The 27,077-nt window shown below is 36.3% G+C and overlaps 5 protein-coding genes across 7 annotated transcripts in view; 3 read left to right on the top strand and 2 right to left on the bottom strand.

The window, feature by feature from the left end:
- The window catches only part of LOC132203307 (furin-like protease 1), a 189,719-nt gene extending 172,327 nt beyond the window's left edge, over window positions 1-17,392 (top strand). Inside the window, exons 5-13 of one of the 2 annotated variants that reach the window (XM_059630979.1) lie at window positions 3,666-3,831; window positions 5,227-5,399; window positions 8,199-8,616; window positions 9,698-9,815; window positions 9,869-9,950; window positions 10,904-11,114; window positions 11,892-12,473; window positions 13,083-13,400; window positions 16,525-17,392. In XM_059630979.1, the coding sequence (XP_059486962.1) occupies window positions 3,666-3,831; window positions 5,227-5,399; window positions 8,199-8,616; window positions 9,698-9,815; window positions 9,869-9,950; window positions 10,904-11,114; window positions 11,892-12,473; window positions 13,083-13,400; window positions 16,525-16,937 (2,481 nt within the window). In that variant the 3' untranslated portion in view covers window positions 16,938-17,392. The remainder of the gene's footprint in view (window positions 1-3,665; window positions 3,832-5,226; window positions 5,400-8,198; window positions 8,617-9,697; window positions 9,816-9,868; window positions 9,951-10,903; window positions 11,115-11,891; window positions 12,474-13,082; window positions 13,401-16,524) is intronic. The other variant, XM_059630989.1, reaches the window with a different exon arrangement.
- LOC132203322 (phosphomevalonate kinase) lies at window positions 17,338-18,345 on the bottom strand. The gene is made up of 4 exons (XM_059631001.1): window positions 18,191-18,345; window positions 17,928-18,133; window positions 17,717-17,866; window positions 17,338-17,655 (listed from the first exon to the last, which is right to left on the bottom strand). Exons 1-4 carry the CDS (start codon window positions 18,268-18,270, stop codon window positions 17,519-17,521), a joined length of 573 nt encoding a protein of 190 aa, XP_059486984.1. The 5' UTR covers window positions 18,271-18,345; the 3' UTR covers window positions 17,338-17,518.
- A 38-nt stretch (window positions 18,346-18,383) lies between these two features.
- On the top strand, window positions 18,384-20,483 carry LOC132205516 (actin-related protein 10). Its single transcript, XM_059634608.1, has 8 exons — window positions 18,384-18,619; window positions 18,726-18,878; window positions 18,942-19,050; window positions 19,249-19,424; window positions 19,480-19,577; window positions 19,689-19,918; window positions 19,985-20,186; window positions 20,238-20,483. The coding sequence occupies exons 1-8, from the start codon at window positions 18,498-18,500 to the stop codon at window positions 20,366-20,368; spliced, it is 1,221 nt and encodes a 406-aa protein (XP_059490591.1). The 5' UTR covers window positions 18,384-18,497; the 3' UTR covers window positions 20,369-20,483.
- LOC132205511 (uncharacterized) lies at window positions 20,390-23,251 on the bottom strand. Its single transcript, XM_059634601.1, has 6 exons — window positions 23,108-23,251; window positions 22,258-22,951; window positions 22,044-22,192; window positions 21,581-21,991; window positions 21,255-21,523; window positions 20,390-20,871 (listed from the first exon to the last, which is right to left on the bottom strand). The coding sequence occupies exons 2-6, from the start codon at window positions 22,931-22,933 to the stop codon at window positions 20,511-20,513; spliced, it is 1,866 nt and encodes a 621-aa protein (XP_059490584.1). The 5' UTR covers window positions 22,934-22,951; window positions 23,108-23,251; the 3' UTR covers window positions 20,390-20,510.
- LOC132205517 (uncharacterized) overlaps window positions 22,985-27,077 on the top strand; it is a 4,512-nt gene continuing 419 nt past the window's right edge. The window contains exons 1-6 of one of the 2 annotated variants that reach the window (XM_059634609.1): window positions 22,985-23,561; window positions 24,702-24,802; window positions 25,107-25,232; window positions 25,508-25,639; window positions 25,921-26,048; window positions 26,445-26,554. In XM_059634609.1, the coding sequence (XP_059490592.1) occupies window positions 23,413-23,561; window positions 24,702-24,802; window positions 25,107-25,232; window positions 25,508-25,639; window positions 25,921-26,009 (597 nt within the window). In that variant the 5' untranslated portion in view covers window positions 22,985-23,412 and the 3' untranslated portion in view covers window positions 26,010-26,048; window positions 26,445-26,554. Of the gene's footprint in view, window positions 23,562-24,701; window positions 24,803-25,106; window positions 25,233-25,507; window positions 25,640-25,920; window positions 26,049-26,444; window positions 26,555-26,879; window positions 27,062-27,077 lie in introns of those variants that run through there. The other variant, XR_009442711.1, reaches the window with a different exon arrangement.

Genomic DNA, 27,077 nt, shown 5'->3' with positions numbered 1-27,077 from the left:
AGACGCGTGACGGCTCCCGTCTCTTTACAAATGGTTGGGCGCCACCCTTAAATAGCCGGTAACGCGCACAATCAGATTCAATCGGGCCGGAACGGCACGAAAATCACCTCTTGTCGGAACGATAAATTAGCTCTGATGAGGTTTTTTCCTTTCTTGCCACACCGTTGAAATTAGTTTCGTGCAATGGCTTCAAAGAGTTTTCAAATTGATTGTAATAGCGTTCGTGTGCGAGTGGAATAAGGTCTTTTGCGGCGTGTTTAATGATGGAATTTAATGCGTCTCCTGGGAGTGATCGTGCTCTCGTATTTCCCAATTACGTAGAAAATGAGCTCATTGAAAATATTTATTTGAAAGAAAAAAATCAAAACAGAGCTCACATTTCTACAAAAAATAAAAAAGAACTAGAAAACAAATGAATATCACTGGAGAAAAATAATGAGCTCTATACAGAAATTTTTATTTTTAGAAAACGTTGAATATTGGCTGGTTTCCAATTCGCCATTACGTTATTCGTTTACGCATTACGTTGTTCGTTTTGCCAAGGAAATCGTATAAGCCGTTTCCAATTCACCAAAACGATACACGTAAACGGAATCCGAGTACAGCAAAACGTATAAGCGGTTTCCGATTCGCCAAAACGTACTCCGTAAACGTATTACGAGTGCCGACAGTGGTTTCCAATTCGCCAAAACGGACTCCGTAAACGTATTACGAGTGCCGACAGTGGTTTCCAATTCTCCAAAACGTAGTTCGTTTACGTGCAACTCATTACGAGCACCAAACGTGCTTCATACGTGATACGTACGTCGTTTTAATTAAAGTGCAATTCTGAATCATTATAATTGGTGCTAGTAATGAATTCTTAATTATCTCATCCATTTGAGTATTAAGTCGTTCAATTAGAGTTAATTTTCCCCCAATTAAGTTAATTCGGTTATGGGGGTGAGCAGGGGTGAGTTGAAGGAAATTAGTTTTATGTCAAGTGCGTAACATGATTATAGGCTAAAATTTTGTGAGGAAATCAATGGTGTATATGATTTTAATGAAAAATGTTAATTTCAACCCTTAATTAGCAATTAACTCAAATACAAACAAATTGAAGTGCAATACATGATTTTAGGGTAAAATTTGAAGCCCAAGCGATTGCCAGCATAAATTTTGCGCTATCAATTTAATTTCATCCCCTAAATTGAAATATAATGATGTTCACACAAATTTTAGAGCGAGACATGTTTAAATGGTAAAATTTGACGCCAGATCGTTTGCCAGAAGTTATTTTGCTATAAAAAATTAATTTCAACCCCTAATTTGAAATTACGTGAAATTAACAACAATTTCAGAGCGAGATATGTTTAAGTGGTAAATTTTGACGCCAGATCGTTTGCCAGAAGTGATTTTGCTCTAAAAATTTAATTTCAACCCCTAATTTGAAATTACGTGAAATTAACCACAATTTCAGAGCGAGATATGTTTAAGTGGTAAAATTTGACGCCATATTGTTTGCGAGAAGTGATTTTGCTCTAATAATTTAATTTCAACCCCTAATTTGAAATTACGTGAATTTAACAATAATTTAAGAGCGAGACTTGTTGATATGAGTAGAATTTAGCGAATTTAGAGCCACATTGATTGCCACACTTAACTAAAAAAAATCAAACATTAGTTAATAAATAAGAAATCAGGTGTTGAAATTAAAATTAAGCAAATTAAGTGCAAAATAACATTTGAAAATCGATCTAGCATTAAAATTACATTCATAAAACAACTATCGCTCTTAAATTGTTGTTAATTCCATAAAATTACGAATTAGGGGTTGAAAATGTATTAAGTAAGTAGAATTTTCCAAATTTTCCCTGGCAATCGGCCTGGCCTGGAAATCTACCAAGAAAAAATGTCTCGCTCTTAAATTGTTGTTAAATTCACGTAATTTCAAATTAGGGGTTGAAATTAAATTATTAGAGCAAAATCACTTCTCGCAAACAATATGGCGTCAAAATTTACCACTTAAACATATCTCGCTCTGAAATTGTGGTTAATTTCACGTAATTTCAAATTAGGGGTTGAAAATAAATTTTTAGAGCAAAATCACTTCTGGCAAACGATCTGGCGTCAAATTTTACCATTTAAACATGTCTCGCTCTAAAATTTGTGTGAACATCATTATATTTCAATTTAGGGGATGAAATTAAATTGATAGCGCAAAATTTATGCTGGCAATCGCTTGGGCTTCAAATTTTACCCTAAAATCATGTATTGCACTTCAATTTGTTTGTATTTGAGTTAATTGCTAATTAAGGGTTGAAATTAACATTTTTCATTAAAATCATATACACCATTGATTTCCTCACAAAATTTTAGCCTATAATCATGTTACGCACTTGACATAAAACTAATTTCCTTCAACTCACCCCTGCTCACCCCCATAACCGAATTAACTTAATTGGGGGAAAATTAACTCTAATTGAACGACTTAATACTCAAATGGATGAGATAATTAAGAATTCATTACAAGCAGTAATTATAATGATTCAGAATTGCACTTTAATTAAAACGACGTACGTATCACGTATGAAGCACGTTTGGTGCTCGTAATGAGTTACACGTAAACGAACTACGTTTTGGAGAATTGGAAACCACTGTCGGCACTCGTAATACGTTTACGGAGTCCGTTTTGGCGAATTGGAAACCACTGTCGGCACTCGTAATACGTTTACGGAGTACGTTTTGGCGAATCGGAAACCGCTTATACGTTTTGCTGTACTCGGATTCCGTTTACGTGTATCGTTTTGGTGAATTGGAAACGGCTTATACGATTTCCTTGGCAAAACGAACAACGTAATGCGTAAACGAATAACGTAATGGCGAATTGGAAACCAGCCATTATTGCGAGGAATCAAATCAATACAATATGGAAAACTTAATGAGCATTAAATTTAACAACTCCAGGTAGATTCTAATTTATTTATTTTTCATAATCATTAAAATATGACAAAGATGACTTTATTGATGCGATATAATGTCAAATATTTAAATTCTTTTACGCACTCTTTTATTCAAATAACGAAAACTTCATTACAACTTATATAAATTTGATTTTTTTTCCAAGCGCTTCATGGTATAAAAAAACTTGCTGTTCAGGAAAAAAAGTTTGCCTTACAAAAGTGTTCGGCGAACGACCAACTTAGTAATATTTCGTTCGCAAGAAAGCTGTCACCGTTTTTTATATATTTTTATACCTGCCCGCGCCGGCTGGCTCGCGATCGGAGGCAACGTTGTTGGAAAAGTAGGTAGGCAACCCGCTGGACCCGGCGGCTCGGCCGGCAGCATAACCGCCGATCCCCAGTTACCGTGAAAAGTTGCTCATAAATTGGTCGCCACTCTCCCGATTCGATTGCAGCCCTCAAGACTTGCGTGCAAACTCGATTTGCGGCTTTGCCGACTTCTAATCGACGTCAACTTTGCAAAATCAATTACCAACCACTTGTTTAGAACTCCCTTGGGGCCGCCGTCAAATTTGATTAATTGATTTTTTTACTATTTTGAGTGGAAAGTAAACAGATTGAATTGAGTCTGCGGGTCACGAATTTATTTCTCTCGAGATTTTATTTCGTCTTTCTTTTTTCTGGCGACAAGTATTTTGTCTGACTGACTGATTTTGTTCTCAGGACCCTCAAGCGAGCTACGACGTCAACAACCACGACGACGACCCCATGCCGAGATATGACATCCTGGACTCGAATCGCCACGGGACCAGATGCGCCGGCGAGGTGGCTGCCGTTGCAAACAACTCCATGTGCTCCGTGGGGATTGCCTTCGGGTCCAGCGTAGGAGGTAAATAACAAAAACCCTTCCCTAACAAGCTTTTAAAAATGGATCATCCAGTCAATTTATATCAAAATAACAGTCTTCAAATTACATAATTTTTCCACCGACGGAATTTTTCATTTTGAACGAACTTTTTCAATAATTTTTAGTGCAAAAGAAATAAATTTAACAAAATTAATTTCACTGAAAATAGCGACATTATACATAATTAAGAAAATCAATATTTTCCTGCATTTATTCACAAAATTCATTATATCTCAATAATTACAACACCATGACCAATAAAATGGAAATTAACAATGAAGTTGAAATGGAATGACTGCAAAATTTAAGTCCGTTTATTTAAAAGGCAACGAAACAGAATAGATAAGCATGGAAAATAAAAATGATAATGGAACCATTCTATCTTTAATTAGATCCCTGGTACAGAAAAGGTGCAGAACTGGTGTAGAACTAACGCAGATCAGCTGGACTGGTCCTGCACCATTTCTGTGCCATTTTTGCATGAGATCTGCACTAGTTAAAAATTTGAAAAATTTTGATATATAAAAAAATTTAAAATCCTGATTTTGATCTATTAAGAATAAAAAATATTATTTCAAAAGCACACCAAACAAATGTATTAATATAAAAACAAATTATAAACGCGATGACGGATGACCAGTAAAATAGAAATTGAAAATGAAGTTGAAATGAAATTACTGCAAAATTTAAGTCCGTTTATGTAAGAAGCAACGAAACAGAATAAATAAGCATGGAAAATAAAAATGATAATGGAACCATTCTATCTTTAATTAGATCCCTGGTACAAAAAGGTACAGAAAAGGTGCAGAACTGGTGTAGAACTGACGCAGATCAGATGGACTGGTCCTGCACCATTTCTGTACCATTTTTGCATGAGATCTGCACTAATTAAAAATTTGAAAAATTTTGTTATAAAAAAGATTTAAAATCCTGATTTTGATCTATTAAGAATAATAAATATTATTTCAAAAGCACACCAAACAAATGTATTAATATAAAAACAAATTATAAACGCGATGACGGATGACCAATAAAATAGAAATTGAAAATGAAGTGGAAATGGAATGACTGCAAAATCTAAGTCCGCTTACTTAAAAAGCAACGAAATAGAATAGATAAGCATGGAAAATAAAAATGTTAATGGAACCATTCTAACTTTTGTCCCCATTTTTTCATCTGTACTTTTCCCATGCACCAAACGCCAAATCAATCGCCAATAAGACGACCCAATTCTCGCCACACATCAAGCCAGCAGTTTTGCGTGACAAATTTGCAGCTTGTTAACCTTGCGTACGTCCCCGTGCAAAAGGGACTTGTCTGTGTTGGCCCAGCTCTGATTGTGTTTGTGGCGTCTAATTGAGTTGTGTTGCTCGGCAGGGGTGCGGATGCTGGACGGCGACGTGACCGACGCCGTGGAGGCGCGCTCGCTCAGCCTCAACCCGCAGCACATCGACATCTACAGCGCCTCGTGGGGCCCTGACGACGACGGCAAAACCGTCGACGGGCCCGGAGAGCTCGCCAGACGTGCCTTCATCGAGGGAGTGGCCAAGGTAGGACGCTAAATTTTATCAAGTTTTCACGCATTTTAATATTAAGATCAAAGGTATAAAAAAATTTAATATTTATAAAGAAAAAAAATAAGCTTGATAAGTGCAACTGTAACAAAATTTTTTACATCTTATTGGCATGTAATATTAAATTAAATGAAAAATATGAAAATATCTTTAAATTTAATTTATTTCTATTAAATTTTGTTTCCGTAGTGCTTAATTAAACTCATTTTTTTCACCTGAAATATTTTGAAATTTTACAATTTTGTATTAATTTTAATTAAGTTAAGCTTTCTGAATACCATTTTCCTTCTTGGATTTTTTTTTAGATTTTACTTTTGAAGAAATTAACTTAATTTAAAGCAATTTTGTATTAAAAACTGTGGTACATAAATAAGTTTGTTTAAATCTGGTCTCAACTACAAAAGGATATATTATAATTTTAATCAAATCAAGAGGAAAGAAACTATAGCACCTACTTGTTCAATTCAATCTGAATAATATTCTTGTCGTCATATATGATAAGGCAGAACTTTTGAAGCATAATAAGATTTTTATTTTAATAGTTAATATTAAATTTATTGAATTCAACCCAATAAAAATTATTCCAGAATGTATCTGCTAACAATACAATGAACCTTACAATAAACATATTAATCTGCAACTCGCCTCACATTAAATTTTGGTTTTGAGCAATGCACCCTGGAAACCATAAATATAATCATATTCATGAGGAATCCGCTTTCCGATTAAAGAGAATTCTAAGCCGCAAAATGTATTATTTGTTCTTGCAAGCAAATTCGTCCATCCCACGCCAGTGAATTTCAATTAAAAGTCAATAGAAATTCGCTGCCCGTGAGTCGGTCGGGCTTCTCGTCAAAAACCCTCGAGACCCTCGCGTCGGACCAAATTGCTCGGCTCCTGCTGTTTTCGCCTCTGCGCCCAAACAAGAGGTTCGTTTGTTAAACTCTCATGCGTCAAACTGCTCCGTCACGAATAAGCAATAGTTCGTCTCTAAACTTGACGTTTTGATGAGGTCCCTTTATTGGATTTGCGTCGCCCGATTTGCTTTAGGTTGCATTGACTCGGAAATCAATTTGGATTAGATTTTGATTGGACATCCGAGAAAATCGTAGTTTATTGGATTGTTTTTTCCTTAAAGAAGAATTTATGAGTTTGATTTAATATTAGGTTTTTTAGATGAAGAGATATTTGTGCCATTTATGCATTCAAAAAGTAGATTTTGACTAGATCCTGGCTAAAGGCGACTGACTGAGAATAAGAATGCTCACATAAATTTGAAAAAATGGCATAAACAATTATATATTTAAATTCAAAGTTAATAAACTAATTTTAAATACACTCAACTTAAAATGAACATAACCAAGAATTAAAAATGTTATTTAGGTTTTTTTAGCCTAATTAATTTTTCTCTTTTTTTTTATCCTCTATTTTTAAAATTTTTATCATTATTACCGTATTATACGTTGTCAAAATATAATAAATTAGGTAGAAATATGAGCATGCCAGAATTAAAGGTCTAGAATCTTTTACATGATAAATAGTTGAATAAATAATAAAAACTTATATAAACTGCAGTACAAGAAACAAAGCAAAAATATAAATTCATTAAAATAATTTCAAATACATAATGTCAAATTTCACAATACTTGAGTCTGATGTAAAGTTCGGAGCCCTCAGCATTATTCTCTAGTCAAATAATTCCATACCATCCAGATAGATTTGGTGAATCAACAGTCTTGATAATCCTGTCTGACTCTTGGTTTATAGAATTCGTGAATGACAAAGTTAATGGGCAGACTTGGAAGCTGTATTTCGTGATAAGTGCACGATAAATGCCTCCACAAACACAAAGCGGCGGCGTAATCACGCGGCGGCTTTTGCATCTGCGGCGGTTCGGTCCGGCCACAACGGGCGAACGAGGTCAAAGCAACGCGCACTTTTCATTTCATAATCAGATTAGCTGCGTGCCGGCCGCAGAAGCAAAAGATTAATTGTCATATGGAGAGCAGATCAAAGGGCGGTGCGTTGCCCGTTCGCGTTTGACTCGACGAATTAATTATTAAAAGTGTTCGCGGGGCTTCGAAAGCCGCCGTGAAAATTTCATACATCAAAACGGGGGCAGTGCCAAAGGGGCTCGGACATGAATTGTGGCGTAATTAAAGTATTAATATTAACTGAATCCTTGTTGCCGGTGCTCGCTTGCAGTAATTAGCGTTGTGTCCGTTTCAGAGAGTCTGTTTTGCTGCTGGCATGACTGTAGCAATGTTAATTTGTTAATTGATTATCTGCGATAAAATTCCACGGAAATTTGAATGCAGGATTAATTCAACTTTTGATTAAATTCGTACAAACAAAGTTTGAGATTCAATAATTAATTACCTCTGTGTGTGGACATCAAAGCTGAATTGAAAGTGGGAATTCTGAAATTTTAAATTAAAGAAAAATATCTGATTAAAAATCAAATTAAATATCCCAAAAACAGCAATAAGTTTAATTTAATAAGCAATACCCCCAAAACTACCAACAATTAATTATAATTTTATATCCATTAGAGCTCTCTGCTTGAGTAAAAAAATTGTTCCCAATCGTAACGCTTCGTACAATTATAATTTGCTCTGATTGTTGAAACGAAACTTTAATCTGTTTTCTTTCTGATTTTAGCTGAATTAGGAATGATTATTGAATTTTTTTTAAAATGCGACTTTGATCATTTGTAATTAAAAATTTCTTGCCCAAATTCAATTTTTAATTCAATCTCTGCCATTTTATTTTTAGGGCCGCAGCGGCAAAGGTTCCATTTTTGTGTGGGCGTCGGGCAACGGTGGCCGCGACCACGACAACTGCAACTGCGACGGCTACACCAACTCGATCTGGACGTTGTCGATCAGCAGCGCGACCGAAAACGGCCTGGTGCCGTGGTACTCGGAGGCGTGCAGCTCCACCCTGGCCACCACTTACAGCAGCGGGCTGGCCAACGAGCGGCAAATCATGACCACCGATCTGCACCACCAGTGCACCACCAGCCACACGGGCACCTCGGCCTCGGCGCCGCTGGCCGCCGGCATCTGCGCCCTGGCCCTCGAGGCCAACCGGATGCTCACCTGGCGCGACATGCAGCACATCGTGGTGCGCACGGCTCGCTCTGAGAATCTGCACGCCCCTGACTGGAAGACCAACGCTGTAGGCAGAAATGGTGAGTTATTTTATATCTTCAACTGAACCTTTTTTTATTTTAATATTGAAATATTGCAACTAAAACGGTTATTTAAAGCAATAGTCTGGATTAATTTAAGGTAAAAATAGGTGATTTTAGGCGAATAATGAGTCAAGATAGAAAAATTGGTAACATTGAAACTGATTGAAACCTAATTGTCAGATCAGGACATAACTTTAATTAGTTTAAAACTCGAAAAGAAATTTTAAAATCTGATATGTAATGAAAAACCTGATTACATAATTCACCTATGAGTGAAAATAAAACATACTTAGAGATTTTTTGCCCTTAATCACCAGTTTTGAATTATAAAAATTGATCTAAATCATCTATTTTAGAAGATTCGGTGATTAAATATGAAACACATTTTTTAACATCCTTAGACGCCAAATATTTATCTTCTTTTGAATTTTGTTTCACCGAAGATCACCTATTTTAGCTGGAAAAAAAATCACATTTTTACTATCCTGGGTATACCTAATTATTACGTTTTATTAATCCATTTATTTATTCTAAACTAATTTTAAGTAACCTTTATTGAAATTATGCTGCGTATTATATTAAATTCCGTTTTACTTCAATAAATTCATTGTAGCTCTGATGTACAAAATATTTTAAGAATTTTATAAAAATTTAATTTTTTCTCATTTAAAACTTTTAAATATTATTCGTGAATAAATGTAAACAAACTATGAAGTTTGTTGCCCCTATCTAAATATATTCCTATAATAAATTCCTATTTTCTGGGGAGCGCTTTTGCACTTTTTGTTAGAAAATTCGCTCGCTGCTGGCAAACCTGCTAATTAGGTTACACTTCGCGCCGTTTTTGCATAAATTAATTTTTCTCGGTTCGCAGAGTGAGCGCGAGCACAACAACTTGTTTACTTTTAATCCTCTCATGAAATTGCATAAAAGTTGGCGCTCGACTTTGCATCGCAAATGACCAACTTATGCAAAATAACGCGAAGGAGCGCCAAATACCAGCAGGCGTCCCTCTCGCATAAAACGAAATCGCTCAGACAATAAACGAATAGATTTTTTTTAAATTTATTTTTTCCAGTGAGCCACTCGTTTGGATATGGGTTAATGGATGCAGCGGCCATGGTGAAATTAGCAAAGAAGTGGGTGACAGTTCCGGAGCAGCAGCGCTGTGAAATTATTGCCAAGAACGCCGAGAAGTAAGACAATCACAAAAGGCGCAAAAAGCAGGCCAACTAATTTCGTATTCCAGACTCATCCCGGCCAAAAGTCAAGTGAATATCAAGCTGAGGGTCAGAGAGTGTCCCGGCGTCAATTTCCTCGAGCATGTGCAAGTGAGTATTGCTCCATTTTAATCAATAGATTTACTTATTTTGCGTGTCGGCGGAAAAGTTTGAAACGAAACGTGTCGCGTTTTATTGAGATTTGTTGTGTCTGCTCTCGCGACGGAAACACGCGCTCATGAAATATTCATGCTTATTTGGCTACAATTTCCTCGGCCGTGTGCACAAAGTGCCGCGCAGTTGCTTCTTCTTTCTACTTCTTTTGGGTCGCGAGCACAGAGATGAGCAAACACTACATCATATCCATTTGAATAATGTGAAAATTTAAGCAGACATTTGGCGGTGCGACGAATCCAAATTTTTAGTGCTGGCTTTTGGATCTATTTTTCTGCAAATGGGGCGGAAGAAAAATTGTTTCCGCTATCAAATAGTTGAATATAAATAACAATTTTCGACTCTCAACTGATTTTTTATATCATTACAAAGATAATTATCCAATTCATAGTTTGTGAAATGAATTAATTTGAAATATATATAAACCATGTAAACTAATAAGTTACATATTATTTTAAATATCATAAAAAAATATTATTGAAATTAAAAATTTTTAAGTGTTCCGTCCAAAACCTCTAACAAACAGTATGAATTAATTTCTGTTGAGATTTAAAATAATAATAAAATAATAAATAATTAGATATTAATTATATGTTCATTGTAACACAATTTTAAAGTTTTCAAACCTAGGTTGCATTAAATGCTTTGAATCTCTATGAAAATTTGTAATAATGATATTATATTATATTTATATTTTTCTTTTAAAACTCATTGATTGGCCAAGTTGAGCTATTTATAAAACAGTTTATTTTTATTTTATTTTTTTTAATTCTGAACTTATTTTTGCTGTATTTAAAACAAAAAATTTGAATGCTTTAAATCCTTTTGACTCAGTGCATTTTCCTCCACAATTTGCTTACTAATTGTTGTCTGCTGTGTGCGTTTCACAGGCGAAAATCACGCTGACAACAAGCAGGAGGGGTGATCTGCAAATCCACCTCACTTCGCCCGGGGGCACGCGCTCAACCCTGCTGGACAGGCGGCGACTGGACGTGTCGCGGGCGGGCTTCAACCGGTGGCCCTTCATGACGGTGCACAGCTGGGGTGAAACGCCCGTCGGCATCTGGCAGCTCGAGATCCACAACGAAGGCCGCTACTTAGGTGCGTGTTGGCCGCAGGGCCTGCAGCTTTTGTCTAACAACGGGTGCTTTGTGAGCCTCTAACAGCACCCTTAAGCACCCCGGCTCATTTGACTAACTCACCCTCATCAGTCATACATACTTGGTGACGGGCCATCTCTAGGACAGTGAAAACCAAAATAGAATCCCTTTGAAGTTCATTTTGATTTACGCTCCTCACAACTCACAACTGATTCATTTACAATTTAAATAAATTATTGTTTACGTTTCTTTTGCTAGTATATATCGGTATATATCAAGATAAAACTAAACTATATATTTAGAGAACAAAAAATAATAATACCAATGAAATCTGTTTTTTATTTTTTTATTTTTTATTATTGTATTATAAAAAATTTTTTAATTATCATTTTTTTAAATTTCTTGCAATAATTTATTTATTTTTAAATTAAATTAAAATATTTAATTTGTTTCTTTAATTTTTCTTTTATGACACTTTTACACTTAATTTAATTTTTCATATTTATTTATTAAAAATAATATATATTTATGCTCTTCACTTAAATATCAACAGAAAGAATCAAGTTGAGGTAGCTTGAATGTTGAAGAGACTACTTTTTAGCTGGAATTAATTAGAAATTTGAACATTTAAAGATTATAAATCATCTTCAATAATCATAATTCCAATGCATCAAATTCATTGAGAAATGAATGAAACCTTCAAATCACTTTTTACAAAATTTTCACTGCCCTTTTTCAAAACTGGTGTTGTTTCATTTTGCTCCTCTGTGGCATGCAGGCCGCGCCGTTCTTCGCGAGTGGTCACTCGTGCTGCACGGCACCACCGACTCGCCCGACTCGACGTCCAAAAAGAAAAACCCTACCCTGACCCCCACGTCCCCATCCTCTCCCAAGGTCAAGGTTGGCGGCGGTAACGTCGGCCAGCTGCAAAAGCAGCCGCGCAAAAAGGGCGGCAACCCCTCCAAGCAGGGGCGCAAGAGCACCATCGTGCCGCCCATGCCCTCCCTCCGACCCCGCACCACCCCCTACCCTCGGGCGTCCAGCGCCAAGCTGGGCCGCTTTCCTAGCACCACCCAGGCCCCCAGGCGCCAGGAAATCATTTACCCTGAGCTGGGCGGTCAGCAATTTTCAGCCCACTCGCCCAACCTGACCTTTGGCAAACCCCTCTCCGCCCTTCTGTCCAAGTTCGTCTACCCCTCGTTCACGCGGCCCAAGGAAAGCAGACAAGGGCCCAAAAGCAGGCCACCTGAAAACATTTACGCGGCCGCCCTCCGACCTGGCGGCGGCGGCGGTCTACCCACCAAAGGGCTCGACTTGCGTCAAGACCCACAGCAGAAAAACGCGCCAGCAGCCAACAAGGGTATCTGCGTGGACCTCAACTCTCAGCATGGCCTTTTTCAATTTTCCGTTTTTATTTTCAGCGTGTTTATTTTGCTTTTGCATGGAAATTCTAACTTTTTGGTGCATGAAAATATCAAAATATGTACATTTTTATTTTAACTAACGCACAATTTCAGCATGAATGGCGGCTGAATCAAAATTTGCCAACATCTGAAAAACTTTCCAAGTAGTTGCGCAGCGCAGAGTAGTTTATAATTTGTAATTTATTGTGTTTTAAAAAGTGGAAAATCATTTAAAAATTCCACGATTCAGTATGAAAAAACTATTAGATTGCAATATTAAGGTTCACATATTTTTAGAAATTTTTGGTAAGGTACAATTTCTTTTGATTTACTTTGCTCATCTAAATTCTGCTAATGTAAAGTAAAGATGCATCTAACGTTCACATAGAGCATGACATTTTTCTTTTATAGATGAAAGAGAGAAAATTTTCTTTATTGGATAAAAAGAGAAACTTTTACCTTTTTTACTGCGCACCTACTATTTATTGGCATCGCACATTTAGAATCTAAATTTCCGCTTAGCCTGAAATAAACATTCCTAATTTTTCTCCTTTTTTAAATTGTAGCAAACCTCTCAGCCTGGGAGCTGAGCCTGCACGGCACCTACGACCTTCCGGACGACGGCGGCCAGGGCCATTTGCTGCACGACAGCCTGGAAGAAGAGCCGACTGAGAAGGAGGTCAAGCCGCTGGGCAACAACCTGAAAAACCGTGAGACACCGAGTCTGAATGCAACGAGTCGGCCGACCAACTCGAGCCGCCTGCTGGTGACGGCCAAGCCGCGGCCTATTGAGGAGGAGGCGCAGGTGGGGCCGGCGCGGCTGTCGCCCAACCTGACGAACAGTGCCGAAGGGTGCATAAATAGTGAAGCCAACATGTGCTTAGGTTTGTTGACTCTCTTGCTTCTCGCTTCCAGACGGAATTATTTGGATTGATTGATTGACTCTGGGCTGCCTAAATGTTAAACATATGTTTCACTCTCACAAGTAATGTGCTGCTGTCCTCATTTTAATCTCTAAAAATTGATTTACCTCAAGAGATGCATAATATATAATATAATATGAATTCGTTTTAAGGAGGGACCTCTGATAAAGTCAAAGCAGGCCATTGTCACTGTATAATGTGGTGTCAAAAAACGGGGCACTGTATTACGTCCCTCTTTTCTCCATGATTTTTGGCAGAATGTGCAATTTCGAACGCAATTGGTCAGGCCATTTTTTAGCAGTGGACCCTCCTTAAGGAGCAACACTGCCATATAATAACTGTAGCTGCTGCGATTTTCTTGAAAGCGCCACATTTTTCCCTCGGATAAAATAAGGATAAGAGCTGGAAGAGTTAAGTTGTGTTTCTCAAATTCCAAAAACACTCCAAATTTTGCTTGAAGAAATCTGTGTTTACACATTTTAACCAAAATTATAGATGAAATGATCTCGTCAATAAGAATAATTTATTTTTGTATTTCCCACTCTTCCAGTCTGAATCTGTTGAAATTTAATTTTCCCTTAGCTCGAGGTTCAAGCAAATATGGTTTTCGTGCTCTTTTTATCATCAGCTACAGAGTATTTTTTCTGCTACGCAAATTCCGACAAGAAAATCATGTGAATGCTGACAACACCAAAGAGCCTTAAAATTTAATTTAACTGTAGTTTCTCATTTGATCAATCAAAGTGTGAATAATATTTATAAACAAATTATTCGCATCGATGTGCACACATTTCGAAAGCAGAAATTATTGTGGGTCAACTAGCTGGGATTATTTTGAACAAGAGTATTATATAGAAACGTAAAACTTAATTTTTGCAAGTGGTCCGTTTTTTATCGACCAAAACTGTATTTATTTCAGGGAGGATTAGGTTTTTGCTTTAGGCTGCTTTACTCTTTTAACTTGTGGCCTGTTGGATTAATTTTTATAGGAATTAAATTTTATTTCAAATTGAAAGTTTATCACAAAATTCAACACGGAGGTGGAAATTTATTATTAAATAATGAAAAAAAAAATGCAATAATCATGATCAAATTAACGAAAGGGAGAAGAACGCGCGCAATTGAAAAGGCGCTTGGTTTGATGAAAAAATATAGCTAAACCACTTTGGGACCAATTAAATGTGTAGAACTTAAAATGTAATCGCAATTTTTCTTTTATCATTGTGCAATTGAGATGCATTACTCATGTGCACACGGGATAATATTCTCATGGAGTGTATATTTTAACGTTACAAATTTAAATTATTTTCAAGCTTAATAAGTAATATTATTTTGAATTCTCATTATAATTGAAGAATTAGTCCGACAGTAAAAATGTAGACGTACTGCAATGGGTGACCCAACGCTGCAAAAATGGTGCCGCACAAGTTGAAATCTCCTGTAATCTGTGATTTCATAGATATGCTATGTAACATAAAAGGCGAGATGTTATTATAATTAATACTTTATTACAAAATATGGAGAGCGAAGTAAAAATATATATATTATGAGAGCTGAGAATAAAACAACCAGACGCAAATGATTGTGGAATGAAGCGAGAAAAGATAAAGGCACAAGGTGATTCCGACTGATCAACTAAATAATTATATAATATTAAACCAGCATGATGATGGAACTAATAAACGAATAGTGTGCCAATCCAAATACACACACTTTATTATTCACACAGAAATTCTCACGGCCAGTCTTAATATTGACGAAACAGCTTTATATGGGCAGCCGAAAGAGTTGATTTATTTCATTAAAAGTAATTTTGATTGTGTACATTGATGATAAAAAAGGCAGAAATTGATGATCGCAAGTAAATAATGATCACGTACGATGAATTCGTGACTTTTTGATAATGTGGTGCGCGGACAAGTGTGCGAGATGAAATAAGTGTGACGATATATTTACAGTGGTGTAGCGTCGGCGTTCAGTGTGCAACAATTAAGAAACCTCTACGCAAAATGACAAAAATAATTTTCAATGTTGAATATGAGAAAAGTGCCAATCTACGAGATACACACAACACACACGAGATAGTACTTATAGCGTCGTTTAGAGAAATTAAAACAAGACGTAGATGACGAAATTAGGATAATGTCCGATAATGTATAAATTTTGCAACTTGATGAACAGTATTATTCTTGTTTCGGACTGCGTGTGTGTGTACATAAGAAAGCATTTTGACATTTTTAAATGTGCAGCGTGTATTATATAAAAATTGTAAATATTATAAAACTGAGAAAAAGCAACTTCGCTGAAATGTTGAATGATTTTGGACGCTCGGCATTATATATTAATTGTTTTGCGTGCGAAGGAATAAAAAAAATATGAAATTGAATACTTTGTGGTGATGAGTAAGAGAGATTAATTGAAGAAGCTGACATATCGAGGACTCAGAATGGCTAATTCAATAAAGTGGATCACAAACAAACTAACATACATTGTGTGATTTTCCGTCCTTGTCGAAACTGTTTTTTTCCCGTTACTTGTCATTGTCTTTTTTACTCCACATATTTTTTTTCGTTTACATTGATGCACCACTGGGTTCCCCAAAAATTCACAAAACTATCTTATCACAAAATGGTTTTAAAATTGTTTGCACCCAAAATCCCAAACTGCTCATCTGCAAAAATTTGAGATTTTGTACAAAATGCGAGATGGCAGTCAAGTTTTATAGCTCCCGAGAGGCGGTGAAGGGCAAAACTAGCTTCGCGCGGTCTTCCACTAACGCTTCGGAGGTCGACCAGCAGGGTGAGAGTCCACAGTTTTCTTGTCTTGTGTTTTCTGGTGGCTTCAATTTACCCTTTACTGCTTATGCCGCACCTATTTGCATGCATAGATAAAAAAAAATCGTGCTGTTGGTTTTCTGTTTGTAAAAAAAATTAACCCGCATCCACCTGTTATTAAATTTACTTTTTAAGAATTGTGTAATGAAAAAAAAATAATAATTTCCTGACTATTTATTTTATTATTCAAAATAAGTATTTAAAGACAATTTTTATTCTGATGAGATTATTAATGAAAATCAATTTTTCAGAATGCATGGACACGTATGTGGCGTACCAGGGCCAGTGTCTGCAAGAGTGTCCCATGGACACGTTCATCAGCCTGTCCAACAAAGGCAAACCAAACTGCCGAGATTGTCACTACTCATGTTCGCAGTGCAAAGGCCCTCTGAGCAGCCACTGCCTTGGTTGCCATCCGGACGCCCGTCTTCGCCGGGACGGCACCTGCCTCCTGATTGCCCTCGACCCGGTGGTCAACGAGGCGCGCTGGTACTACTGGCTGATGATAGCCTTTGTGGCCAACGTGGCCCTCATCGGCGTGGCTGCTTTCATCTTCATCGCCGCCTGGTGGCAGAGCAGACACGTCAAGCACGAGTACGAGGGTCTGCAGCCCCCTCGGGAGTCCATCCACACCGGCGTCTACCTCTCCAGCGACGAGGACTAATTTTTTTGTAATTAAAAATTGCAGTACAAATGTGATCAAGCAAACTGTTATTTTAAAATTCCAATAGGAGTTTTCCCAGGAAAAAAAATAATACTGGCTCAAAAAGTGGATATTAATAATTTTAATTAAAAAAAGAAGAAATGCAGAGATTTCGAAATGATCAATTTTTGTAATCAATTTTTAAAGATGCATAGCAACTTATTGACTGAAATTCAAATACAACAATTGTTACTTGCTCGACTGCCGCAGTGCCCTAGTCAGTCTGTGATAAATACCCAGCAGAAGAGTCGGCACTTCAAAGTTTGGCATTTAAAATTTTTGTAACTGATTTCTAAGTTGCGATGTGGGGTGGATAATGGGGTTTGGAAATGGTGCAAACACACACAAAAGTGTTCCTTGGTAACGTGTGTATAGAATATATATTTTGACAATAAAAACAAGATTACAATGTATAAATGCAGACAATATCATTTAAGTTACAATAAGTGTGATGGAAGTATATATTAAATTTTTGTGCAAAATACGAATTTGAAAAATACCAATAGCTTTCTAGTCAGTCATTCTGCAAAAGGCTGTTTGTGTCACAAGCTCCGTTTTATCCAGGCTTCCAGATCTGCCAAAAAGTTTGTGATGTCTTCAGAACTGCCATTGTTGTAGACTTGCCAGCTCCAGTCGGTAACGTCGTCCAAATCGCACTCAGAAGCCACATCGTCAACACCTGCATTTGGAATTATAAAAAATTAAATTGAATATTTTATTAAAGGCAAACAAAAATTTACCTGCAGTGAACTTCCAACCTCGTTTCATACGGATCTGATCATCAGCAAAAACACGAACAGTTCTCACAATATCACCATAGTTTTCTCCAAACCATTTTAAGTCAGATTTCCGACGAGCGTCACTTACAATCCACACAGGTTTGTTTAATCCTGAAAAATTTAAAGGATTGATTTTGTGTGAAAAAATATTGATTTGCGTAAAATATGTCACCTTTGGCATTTTCAGCGGCGCTTCTGCAAAAAATGCCATAGTCTCTGGCCCGCTCCTTCTCGCTCCATTCAATCATGGCCAGTCGGTGCTGCTCTTTGTAGGCTGTCGCATCGAGCAGTTGGTCTAAATCTAAATTGTGCAGTTCGGCCCAGTGCTTCTTGATCGGCGCAGATATTCTTACAATTGTGGCAGCATCGTTTCCTAGACTGGAAAAATGGGATTTAAAATAATAATAATCTCAAAATAATGTAACCATTGCTTACTTTTCAATTAATTTCTCGGTAATAAAATCCTTGCCACTTTTCCTTTTTCCACTGAAAATTACAACACACTTTGGATCCATAGGGTTTATTTAAAACGAAAAAAATATTCAAAATAAATTTGTAAACAAAATAGAGATCGTGATGAAAATATGGGCGTTCCGTCAAAAGAAACAAAACACATAACAAAGAGCGCAGTCACGCCCACTTCTATGTTGTCTTTTTACTTTTTTTGTCTTTCGGCACTTTGGTGACTTTGGTAGTGAAATAATATTTAACTTTCAGAGTGCAATTTACTCTCGAATTTCACATGAGTGAAGGAAAAACTGCAAAGGGCGCTGACCCTGCAGCATTCAGGATGCTGTACGAGGGCAGAAATTTGATATCAGAGCGACCAGTCGTCGTGCTGGACATCGGGAAAGCCTACACCAAGTGAGAGAATAAGCCGGCCAGTTTTGATTCGCATGAAAATAATATTTGATTTATTTTAATGCTTCGATTTTAATAAAGCAGCTAATATTTTTTTCTCAAATTGCAGGTGTGGTTTTGCAGGAGAGAGTGGCCCGAGATGCATTATTCCGACTGAGTTTCAATGCAAAGCGACTGGAATTACCTTGAAAGTTTTTGATTACAAAACCCCCGATCAATTGTTCCAAAATTTAGTCGACTTTGTCCACATTCTTTTCTTCAAGTACGATTTTTTTTTATTCTGAATAATTAATTTTATATTAATCACTTTGTTGGTATTTCATAGGTATTTGCTGGTCACACCCAAGGACAGGAAAGTGGTGATAGTTGAGTCCTTATTAAGCCCTTCTATAGAGAGGGACACTTTGGCGAAAGTGCTTTTTAATTATTATGAGGTAACTATTTAAATTAATTAAAATAAATAAGTAAATAAAATTTAAATAAATTAGAACTATTTAATGTAAAATTCATTAAAACCTGAAAAAGTTAAATAAATTTAAACTCCAAGAAAATAGAAATTTTATTATTTATTCACTCCAAGTGTAATCCAGTAAACATGAAGCACTATATTGATATTTTCTTTTAATTTTTAGTTGGCTTCCGTTTGCTTGGTGCCAAGCCACATGGTCAGTTTATACACCTTGGCTGTTCCGACCGCACTGGTACTCGACATCGGCTACAAAGAGGCCATTCTCATCCCTGTTGTAGAAAACACACCTGTCCTGCATGCATACCAGGCACTTGCTTTTGCAGGAGAAGCAGTTGAGAAGTAATTCTTTGCATAATCAATTTTTATTAAATTTTAAAGCATTAACTTCTTTCAGTAATCTTAAGAAATTGCTTGAATCTCAGTGCAAGGAGGAGGAACAATTTTATTTGAAAGCAAAGCCCCTGCCGAGCAGCACAATTGAAGACATTAAAGGTGTGATAAGCTTAATTTTAATATAAAAAAGCATTTTAAATTTTTAAGATTTTTCACTGAAAACTTCATTATTAGAATGGATAAGTTCTAATTTCCTATTTGTATTTTCAGTTCGAGGTTGTTTTGTGACTAGACTGGACCGAGCACAAATGATCCAGGCGTCTCTCAAAGAACCATCTGTGACAGCACCGAAGCCTCCACCTGAACTAGTTTATCCCCTTGGAGGTGAAAGGAGCATCACAGTGCCCGGAACAGCCAGGGAGTTGGCCTACGAAGTTCTCTTTGAGCTCGACAACGACCTGATGTCAATTGCCACAATGATTTTGGATGCTATTTTGAAGGTATAATAAATTCCTTTGATTTCAAGTTGCAATAAAATTTAAATGACAACCTACACTATTTCCCAGTGCCCTGTTGACACTCGTGTTCCTCTTGCGGAGAACATTGTTTTGATTGGCGGCACTTCAATGGCTCTCGGATTGAAGGCCAGACTGCAACAAGAGCTACAGGACCTCCTTGTCACTCCCCAATACATAAAAAAATTGGCGCTAAAGACATTCTGCTTCCATTCTCCTCCTGCGAAAGAAAACTATGTTGCCTGGCTCGGAGGTAAGCCTTGATTTTGCGAAACTATCCTGGACCTCAAAACCTTTTCCGTAGGAGCCATCATGGGAGCAACCAACAGCATCGTCAAGAGGTCAGTCTTGAAGGAGGACTATCAGAAATTGCCCAAGATCCCTGACTGGGCCGACTTGTCATTCAACTGTCAAGACAGCACTAAGAGAGGCTAACTTAAACAAGTACGGGCTATTTATTGTTTACTCCAGCTATTTATTATTTCATTACATCTTCAAATTATATTTCACAAAATAATATGTTTACTCTCAACCAAAACTTCTTGCGTTCTTATTCCTATGAACTAATGCATGCACCTTATTCTGTTGGTGTTGGCCAACGACCTGTGCCCATTGGATTGTCTAATTTGTAAGGGAACAGGTATGGGTCACCTTTATTTCCTCCATAGTAGATTCGAAGTGAATCGTATGTATAGTGAAGGCTAATGAACCTTTTGATGTAGAGAAAAACTTCCTCCATCTTTGGCACCTTCACCTTCAGGAACATGTCTTGAGCTTTCAGGCATTGTTGCAAGTGCACCTTGCTGACAATAGAGTTGATGTCCTTGGCAGAAAGGGCATCCTCAGCAAAAATCCAGTCGGCCATAGGCACCATGACCGTTCTTAAACTAGGATTGTTTTGGAAGATTCTCTCAGATTTGATGGTCTTTGGTGCCCACCTAAAAGATTTAAACAAATTATTAAATAGTTTCTTAATTCTTTCCCCAAAACTTGACCCATTGATGCTAGATCTGTGCATTGCAAAAATGTAAAACGATTAGATGCGACTGTTGTTTGAGTTCTCTTATTGGGCAAAAGTATTCAAATCCAATCAAAATGCTTGACAACAACCCACATTAATTTGAATTAATGTAACTTGCGGATGTTACATAGAGGTAAATTTAATAATAATAATAAGAACAAAATTAAGAGAAGTTCCCCGGTGTAGATATTGAAATATCCACGTTCTGCGGTTCTAGAGCTAAATTAAATCGTGGGAACCATTGCTTTTAACCTAAATTGAAATTAAATTAAACAATATATAAATTATTCTATTTCTCACCCATTTCCACAAGATTCACACTTGCAGTGGAAGTTATACTGGTGCATAAGTTGCTCTCGTCTATCTGCCACGCTTTCTAGGGCACAGTTATCAATATAATTTGTTGAAATTGGTTCCCCTTTACGAATTGGTCTGTAGGCTAAAGCCACATGAGTCTTCATATAGTTGACGCCAATAACGTTTGGGGAGCAACTATGAATGATGCGAGCTGCGTGCTTGTTCAATCCCCAACCAATGCTGAAAAAGTTGTTTTTGTATTCAGTTTCAGCCTGAAACAAATTCCAAAATTAAGAGTTTTGTTTAGTAGGTAATAAGTAGTTTTGTACTTGGAGCTGAGGGATGCTGATGCTATAGGTGTTCCTTTTGTACACCATCAATGACAAGACCATAAACTCGGCCAGCTTGATCCTCTTCCAACCACTAAGGCCAAAACATAGTGAGGCCAAATTCAACGCAAGGCGTCTTGTACTATCAACCGTCTCCATTGCGTAAAATGCTGGTGGTAAGCTGAGGAAGTCTTTCATTTTCTTTGGGGCAGACTCTGGGTTAATCATGGCTGCGATGCAAACATCCACTCCAAAGGTTGCCACGAATCTCACACAAGTGACCACCATGATGCTGTTGGTTGTGTAATCTTCACGGTGACGCAACTTGTCGAAGGTGCTGCGGGCTTTGCATTCAATTTCATGGTAATTTTTCCAGGCCTCCTTTTTGCATTCATTACTGCAGAACATTGCCTGTATGAAATAGTTTGTTTAATATAAGCTGGATGAAAAAAATTACACTAACAAATGAGCAGTGGTCACAGGGTGACAAAGTGAAACATAGTTTGAAACAGTGGAAGCAGTGAGTGAAGCTTGTGACAAACTCGTTCATTTCTCGGTTCCTCTTTTCCACCAAGCCACACACCAAAGGCTCCTCGACGAACAGTACTTCCCCTATATAAAAATATTATAAAGATCGAGTCATTAAAATTCTTTAATATTTAAAATTCCTTTCTCACCTGTCTGAATATTTCTTTTGGCTACAAAATGCTGTCCATAATTGGAATTCTCCTTAATGCACAAAGCAGCCGAAACCCCTGGCATGTCTCTTCGCGAGCCATCGCTTAGGTTTGGGGGCTTCTTGAACTCAATTCGAATTATGTTGCTTTGTGGTTTTGTTGACTTTTCATACTCCTGCTTCAAATTGGCAAGAGCAGCCTCCCTTTTAGCTGCGGCCACTTTTTCCTGGATACATGTCTGGCTCATGAAATAATATTCTTCAGCCAACTGCTTGTTCTTCGTGGCCTTGTAACAAACCGCCAGTCTTTGGTACAACTTGTACTTCAGCTCGTCAGGATAGTTCATCGACAGCGCAAGTTTGACATCGGAAATGCATTCCTTGAAAAAGCCTAGCGCTGCGTGAACGGCGCTCCTATTTGCAACAGCCAAACTTGCGTCCCTCGGACGTCCTTTTGCCAAGGCGTAGGCCTTCGAGTAGCTGCTGATTGCTTGGTAATATTGCTGTCGTCTGTAGAAGTTGTTGCCTTCCTCTCGGCATTCTTCAGAAGTTTGAGGATCCCTTGAATCGTTGCTGAGGAAGCCTCCTGACAAGAAACTCTGCAATGTCGCTCCACTGAGGGCTTTCTTTGCGGCCTTCACGTAGTCCTGCTGATCGCCCCTTTCCGTGCAACTCATTATTTTTGTATAAAACAACTGGAAAAGGAAAATGTCGTTAGAATTTGTAAAAGAAAAAACCGGTGCCAAAATTTTGTGTGCAAGGGCAAGGCGATATGAGATAATATAGTGGTGTTAAATTATGTATAAACAAAAATAAATATAGTAATAAAATAGCCATGAATCTTCGCCTACATCAGAGGCTGATAGGGCCAACAGAATAACAGATAGAGCGAGGATAAAATAAAAGCTGAGTAAAAGGATCTCTATGGCCACCACGAAAACCCTTGCGAGAAGCACACCTGATGCCCTCTGTGAAAGTCTGAAAGTGTTAAATAAAAACGGCCAATCTGACGGTGCTGCTTATGACTGCCTTTGGCGGAAGAAAGCATGCACTATTTTCTTGTTGTTTTGGGATCTAACAACAAAAATTTGGTATTGTTGTATGGATATAAGAACTATACACATTGTTGAAAACTAGATAAAAACACAAGAAACAAATGATCAACTCTGCCAGTCTGCCAAGTTTTCTCACCAAGGTTGGACGTGTTGGCTGTTGGAAAAATGCCGTTGTGGAATGCTTGGTTTGGAAAAAAGCCTGGAACTACAGGAAAAACTCCAGAAGATGCCCAAAGTTGAGGACAAAGAGGTTAGATAAAAATTAATTATGGTAGTTTTGATTGTTTTTTTGTCACATAAAGAGCGTTTTGTACGTCTAAATACAAAGAATTTTTTGAATTTGAAATAATTCTTTTATAAAAATTTTAATTTTGAGTGATTTTTTTTTTGGAAATGCTTCCACGGATTTATTCAAATTTGAATGTTTATCAAGAGATTTGTTGGACTTTCAAGAAAATTGTCTGATTATCGAAACTTTTTCAAGATGACTTGCATATGATATTATATGTTTATAAATAAAAATTATTTTGCTTTATGAATTTAAAAAAAAAATTATGCTTATTATCTGCTTAGAATTATTAAAAATCCAAAAACAAAATGAAAAATAAAGAATTTATTGTGTTTCAAAAAATTCTTTTGAATAGATATTGATTTTTATTCTTTTTAAGCCCGTTACAAAATTCTGTATTAAAATGAATTTTTTTATGATTCGAAATATTCCTTTTGGAAGTTTTTTTTTGCAGTTAATGATGAGTATTGAAAAATTTAAGCATCACAAAATTTCTAAAAATTCCCTTAGTGATGTATCACAAAAGGAGCTAAAAATGATCGATTTTTTTTATCGCAGAATTCAGATCTCATTTATGAAATTTTTTAATTCAAATGAATATTTATAAATTCTTCCAGGAATTCATTGAAATTTGATATTAATCAAAAGAAAATTGTCTGCAATTTGGAAACTTTTTTCAAGATGACATGCAAATTATATGTTTCTAAATAATAAAAAATATGATTTTATGAACTTGAAAAAAATCATTTTTTAAACTGCTTAGGATTATTATAATTCTGAAAATAAATTGACAATTAAAAGAATTTCTTGTGTTTCGAAAAATTCTTTGAATAGGTTCATTTTTATCATTGTTAAGACCGTTACAAAATTTTATATTAAAATGAAACGAAATATTCCTTTTTTGAAGGGTTTATTTTCAGATGAGTTATGAAAAAATTTAAATTTTAAGGAATCAAATAAGCCTTTTAAATGCCAAAGTCAGCAATAAATTTTGAAACCAAGCGCATTATTACAGTTTAAATAAATAACTCTAAAAAACTGAATTGATTTGGTTTTGTTATTCACTTTGGTAAAATGCATTCTTCTATTTTGCAAAAACAGAGGCTCAGCACTGATCAGACAACTGCAACTCGCAAGCGTCGTTGCGAAGAATTTGTCGATACAATTAATGGCTGGGTCATGTGTGCCAGGCAGCGAGACTGGTAAGGAGAAATTTTATATATTTAAAGTTGAGAATAAAACATATGTACAAATTTATTCCTATTTTTCTGCAACACAATTAAAATTTTTGTCTGCTTATTAAATTTACATATTTTCTTATATATGGTCATAAAATATAAAATAAACCAATTTTTCTTTAATTTGAACTGAAAATTAAGAAGTAAACAGTAATTCTTGAATGTAAACGCAGTTAGAATGAACACTCCATAATTGATTTTTTTCCTTAGTTTGGGCAAAACGTTTTTTATACAATGTGTCTTATTTATCCTTCTATAAAATGCACAGAGATCAAGCGCCAGCAAATGATGGATGACATTGCTCACTACCTCTACCAAACAACCACACCACTAAAAAAGCGCTACAATGCTGACCGTGAAGTGACAGAGTCGCGAGTGCCACGCAATGAGTCTAGTAAGGAGAAATTTTATTATCTTAAGTTGAGAATAAAACATATTGAAAAGTCTTTTATCCATCCTCTTTACCTGCATCACAATTTAAATTTTTCGCCTGCTCTTATCAATATATTAAATTTGTCAATTTTTCCTTCTATTCCCCAAAAATTAAGAAGTTACAGTATTTTTTTTTATGCAAACGCAGTTGGAATGCACACTCCAAAGTTCATTTTTTCCTTCGTTTGGACAAACAGTTTTCACAACGTGTCTAATGTATCCTTCTATAATGCACAGGGCCTGAACATCAGCAAGAGACTCAGCAGGTTGCTAGAAACGACTATTACTCTACCATGGTACCTTTGCGGCAGCCAGTGATTGCTGACCTTGAACAGACAGAGTTGGCAGTGCCACGCTGCAAAACTGCAGGTAAGGAGAAATTTTATAATCTTAAGTTGAGAATAAAACATATTGAAAAGTCTTTTATCCATCCTCTTTACCTGCATCACAATTTAAATTTTTCGCCTGCTCTTATCAATATATTAAATTTGTCAATTTTTCCTTCTATTCCCTAAAAATTAAGAAGTTACATTAATTTTTTTAATGCAAACGCAGTGGGAATGAATCACTTTACAGTTTTTTTTTTTTTTATTAGTTTGGACAAACAGTTTTTTACAATGTGTTTATTAATCCTCTTCTATTATGCACAGACATCAAGCGCCAGCAATTAATGGATGATATTGCTGAGTACCTCTACCCAACAACCACACCACTCAAAAAGCGCTACAATGCTTGCTGACCGTGAAGTGACAGAGTCGCGAGTGCCACGCAATGTCTGGTAAAGGAGAAATTTTATTATCTTAAGTTGAGAATTAAACATATTTAAAATTCTTTTTTTTATCCATCCTCTTTTTCTGCAACAAAATTTAAATTTTTCGTCTGCTTATAATCAATAATATATATATTTATTAAATTTGCCAATTTTATTTTTTTTTAACAGTCATTTAAAAGTAAACAGTTATTTTTGAATGTAAACGCAGTTAGAATGAACACTCCAAAATTATTGTGAAGTCAACAATTGAATATCTTTGAAATTTCAACTTACAACGCTTTATATGGATAGTTTTTGTACTAAAATGTTGTCAAATAATTTTCAATGAAATATTTATTTACTCAGTTTTAACATTAGCTCAAAAATATATTTGCATTGCAATTGTATTGCTTTCTTGACTAGTTTTTCATAATCACACTATGGAGGATTTGGATTTGAGCGCGAATTCGACACAATGCGCCCAATTGATGTGGGGTTCGGAATATCGCCGAATTTCCTAGCATCGATCGCTTTCGGTTTAAAAATTCATTCAACCCCAGCAGCTCTTATTTGTTCCTTGCAAAATGGAACATTCACGTCTCATGTAAGCATCGCTTAATTTCTTAATTATGTAACTTTGTTTGTTTGTTTTGGGTTCGTCATAGAGACGTATATAAATGTATTATATAAAGAATTTCACGATCCAGGCCGGCAGTTGAAGAAATTCCTGATGATGTTTTTCCATTTTTTTTTTCGTTTTATAAAGCTGGATATTACATAAGAAAAATCCCAGTTATATTTATTTAAAAGTGGTGTATGGTGGTGTATTTATAAATAATTAATTTTTTTCCTCCAAAGTGTGCATTTCTATGGCCTTGGGGAAGGCAGCAATTTGGTCCAAATGACTGGATTAAATTTGCCTCATGATCAAGACCCCTGCTGGAGAAGATATTCAGCAGCAAAACGAACAGATTGCACAAGGCCAAATCAATGCTGTGGAATCCGATGATAATGGTTCCGCTGGAGATGACGATGCTAAGGTAAAAAATTTCAACA

This window comes from Neocloeon triangulifer, unplaced genomic scaffold (genome assembly GCF_031216515.1).
Source record: "Neocloeon triangulifer isolate White Clay Creek 2 clone unplaced genomic scaffold, ASM3121651v1 ptg000002l, whole genome shotgun sequence".
Lineage (NCBI taxonomy): Eukaryota > Metazoa > Arthropoda > Insecta > Ephemeroptera > Baetidae > Neocloeon > Neocloeon triangulifer.
Note: the sequence above shows the minus strand (reverse complement) of the source record. Positions and strands in the feature narration are given on the sequence as shown.